Genomic DNA, 4,363 nt, shown 5'->3' on the forward strand with positions numbered 1-4,363 from the left:
GATCTGATGTTTCATGTTTGAATTGACCTCTTGGTTATTTCCTCATGATCTGATGTTTTGATGCATTTTGTGTTTCTGTTCGTGTCCCTGCAGCACTTTGTGCCTTTGTGGTATAACGGGACTGAAAACAACATATGGTTGGACACATATGACAGGGTAAGAGAGAACCATTACGTCTTTTCCCTTCCTTGAGTGTTACAAGTTCCTATTTTTGCGTTCATCTTGTTGCTTTCTAAACCATAGTTTTGCTTTCATCTTGTTGCTTCCTTTTCTTTACTTTTTAGATGATACACATGTGAAGTGTGTTTAAGGATTGTGATTAAAGATATATATTATTCCGCTAGGACAGGTATGTAAAATAAAATTGAATTTGCCTCTATATGATCAGTGGTTACAAGCTATATCTACTTATCTTGTTGTTCTCAAATCTCTAGGGTGCTATTATGGCTGTTGGTTCTAGTTTAAAATGCAGGTTCTGGTTTTGGTTTTCAAAAACTGTAGGTTCTGGTTTTGGTTTTCAAAATGCAGGTTCTGGTTTTTCAAAAACTGCAGGTTCTAGTTTAAATTGCAGGTTTTGGTTTTGGTTTTTGAAATGCAGGTTCTTGTTTTTAAAGTTTCACGTTTTGGTTGTAGATGAGCTCAGAACCAACTTCAACACTAGCAGAACAAAGAGCTACGACATGGTGTTTATGTTTAGTCTTTAGTAATCATATTGTAATAAGAAACGACATGGTGTTATGTTATCTTCAGTGAATTATATAGCCTTACTGTATACCTCTATTCTTTATGTTTGGATAAATACAAATTAAAACAACTTGGGATATTGTCTTGTTTTGAAATTTATGAAATTATTATTTTGTTCTTCATCGACTCTTTGAATAGCTTCATACCACTTATATGCAATTCATACCACCATTAGCTTTATTGTGCATATATCCAATTGGCTTGATCACATTTATAAACTCAACTCAATTGCCTCAAACTTTATTATAACATGCGCATACCAAGGAGGCAAATGAAAACAACATGATTTGTTTTTAGATCATGAAGATAACTAGATAAGTATAAGTTAACTCTCTTAGCCCATCTTAGGCCATACAAAAATTTGCAATTATAGTGATCTCCATCAGCACTTTACCAGCAAATACATATCTAACTTACTACAAATTCAGTATTTTTCGTTTAGGGAAATTTTGTCTTTTCACCATTTAGGCAATCTCATTTAACCTAAAAATTATTTTTCTAATCTACTAACTCTATCACCACACGAAATACTAAGTCTACGAATTTTAACCTATTTTAGTAAGCGTTAGCTCTGCCACAACATAATTCAAAAACTCTATTCTCAACAATAACTCTATCATCAACAATAACTCTACTGTCACTATTTATTAGTATGCCATATAACTCAATTCTACCTTCTTACTCTACCACCACTACACTTAAGTCTATCACATATCTCTATTTCGCCCATAACTCTAAGAATCTTTTTCTTGCTTACTCTACCACCACTGAAGTTAAGTCTACGGCTGATGCTTACTCTACCTCATAACTCTACGAGTTTTACTAACTCTACCATAACTATTTATATCTTTGTCGCTTAACTCTACTAGTGTTTTAACTCTCTCATATAACTATATCTCTACCACCATTCTACTTCAATCTACCGCATTACTCTCTGAAAATCCATAAATCTATTCACTAACTCTACCAACCTCATCTAACTCTACCGTAACTACAATGGTAGACTTATGGATTGGCGGGATATTTTCCCTCCAAACACATCTCCCTTTTAACACTCTCTTTTAATTACGATGGCATGTTTCGTAATTATTTTTTTCGTTACACATCTCTCCAAGGGCGATTTTGCCATTTTGAATCAAACCTCCTTACCCCCATTCTAGTAATAAACAACGATTTACGACCTAGTATAGTAATCTTCCCTAAAAGAAATGATAACAAAATCTTCTTTACATATTAGTGTATTATGATATGAAAATTAAACACAAATATAATTTTCACTTATCAGATAAACAGTATTTTACAGATGATAAAAATATATTAATTCATATTAAATGACATATAAAATCTAAGATAAATACAAAATTGGATGAAACTTGCAATAACTAGTACACTTATTTTATTTTGTAATTTCATAGTTATTTCATAATGAGGGCGCACAATATGAAAACTGATAACGAACTAAACAATATCTAATTTTCACAACCAAACAATTTCCGTAGTTCCTTAGCCTGAAGGAGTAAAAAATATCTAGTTATATATTATTCATATACGCATATCATATTTAATATATATATATATATATATATATATATATATGTGTGTTTTGTCAAGAAAAAAATGTTGTTGATACTTATAATAATATCTAGAAACCGATTATTATTTTTAATACATTGGATTGGACTATTAACTTTCCATCAATGAATATTGAACATTACTGTTGAAAAAGCAAAGAGACGTTACTATCAAGAATGGTTTTAAGATTCAATACCCTCCGCATCATATCTCTCTCTTCCACATCATCTTCTCCTTCTTTCACCTAATTATTCAACATCCACTAAAATTTTACACCCTACAATAATTTGTTTAATAAAATTCAACACCCTACTCTACCCATTTTTGTTTCATTATTTTTAATTTCTTTCATGTTTTAGTTTTTCCGATTACGTATTAATAACAACTATCGTTTAAATTTTAATTAACATAATTAAGAGTTAAATAGTTTTTTATTTTTAGTTTTATTTAAATTTTATGTTCTTAATTAAGAAAATGTAAATAGTAAAAACGAAAAAAGAGAGAGTCATTATTAAAAAAAATAAAGTTACGAAAAACTTAAAATGCAATACAATACAATAAGAAGAACATAATACAATACAATAAGAAGCACACAATATAACCAATAAAACACACATAACTAGTACAATAGACTCAACTCAAAAACTCAAAAATCATTTTAATCACGAGACATTCCGAACTTTGCCCATATGTGTTTGACTAGATCTGCTTGTAATTCGCGATGCACACTTGAATCACGCAATTCGGATCTAGCACGTACATGATTTGCAAATGCAGGTAGCACCTCGGTCGAGAATGGTTGCGGTGTACTAGACCCACTTGCCTCAGATTGATCATAATCGTTCCATCGTTGAAAATATGTATCACGTTCATTCTCAACAATCATATTATGCAATATGATACAAGACCTCATAATGATAGCAAGGTTGTCTATGTCCCACATGCGAGCTTGTTCGCAAATGATTTTCAATCGAACCTGTAACACTCTAAATGCACGTTCGATGTCCTTCCGACATCCCTCTTGAACTTCTGCAAATAACTTGTCCGGCTCACTTTGAGGAAGCCTAATCGATTTAACAAAAGTAGGATAAGAAGGATAGATACCGTCAGCTAGATAGTACGCTATATTATACGGACGTTGATTCACCAAGAAGTTAACTCTTGGAGTATTTCCCTGTTCAACATCATCAAACACCGGTGAACGATCTAGAATGTTTATATCGTTCATTGTGCCTGTGCATCCAAAAAAGGCATGCCAGATCCATAGATCATGTGATGCAACTGCTTCAAGAATAATTCAGTGTCCAAATTTAATGAAACAAGACTCTATTTATAGAATATGCAAAATGATGAATTTTGGTATAATTTTTTTTTTAAAGTAATATCATAACAATAATTATCTTCAATAATGTAGATGTAAAAAAAAAACACAATAAATACATTCCATTATTTTCAGATGTATCTATTTATATATTGTTGGGCAAATTATTTTTGGTCCAATAAACACATGACACATATAAAGATTGCACCCTCTTTTCTTTTTTCAACTTGTTGAAATGATTCAATACTTGTAAATCCACCTCATTTTTTCTATTTTTCAACACCTCAATTGCATCAGTTAAGCAGTCGAATTTTACTTTCAACAACCCCATTAGAAATGGTCTTATGCGTGTAAACACTTACGTTGGAGACTTTTGGCCTCGGCGACTTCCACTTGAGATGAGACAAATAAGAGCACAATAAACAAAGACAAAAGAAGAGAAACGAAATTTGATGCCTTTGTAGCCATTAAGCTTAGTTTCATACTCTCTCAAAATTTCGTTACAAGACCTATTTATATAGTTTTTTTTTTTTGGACAAAGGCCTCTTTGTATAGATAAGAAAATGAATACCTAACATTTACACCAAAAAAAGAAAATGAATATCTTGATGCTAATTGTTGTACTGGGCCTACCGTCCAACGCCTGGAAATATTCATTTTGCCTAAAAGTTTTACTAAATGATTACAGTAAAAAAAAAAAAAAGGAGAATGGATGATTACACAAAA

General features: G+C 31.5%; 1 protein-coding gene and 1 long non-coding RNA gene across 2 annotated transcripts in view; one reads left to right on the forward strand and one right to left on the reverse strand.

Moving 5' to 3' along the window:
- Nucleotides 1-4,105, reverse strand: part of LOC109127389 (uncharacterized proline-rich protein) — a 6,369-nt gene extending 2,264 nt beyond the window's left edge. Inside the window, exon 1 of the mRNA XM_019232023.1 lies at nucleotides 4,000-4,105. Within this exon, the coding sequence (XP_019087568.1) occupies nucleotides 4,000-4,105 (106 nt within the window). The remainder of the gene's footprint in view (nucleotides 1-3,999) is intronic.
- LOC104724982 lies at nucleotides 23-864 on the forward strand. The gene is made up of 2 exons (XR_757817.2): nucleotides 23-156; nucleotides 285-864. It is a non-coding gene; the product is annotated as an uncharacterized LOC104724982 (long non-coding RNA).

The sequence above is a fragment of the Camelina sativa genome, chromosome 11 (genome assembly GCF_000633955.1).
Source record: "Camelina sativa cultivar DH55 chromosome 11, Cs, whole genome shotgun sequence".
Classification (NCBI taxonomy): Eukaryota; Viridiplantae; Streptophyta; class Magnoliopsida; order Brassicales; family Brassicaceae; genus Camelina; species Camelina sativa.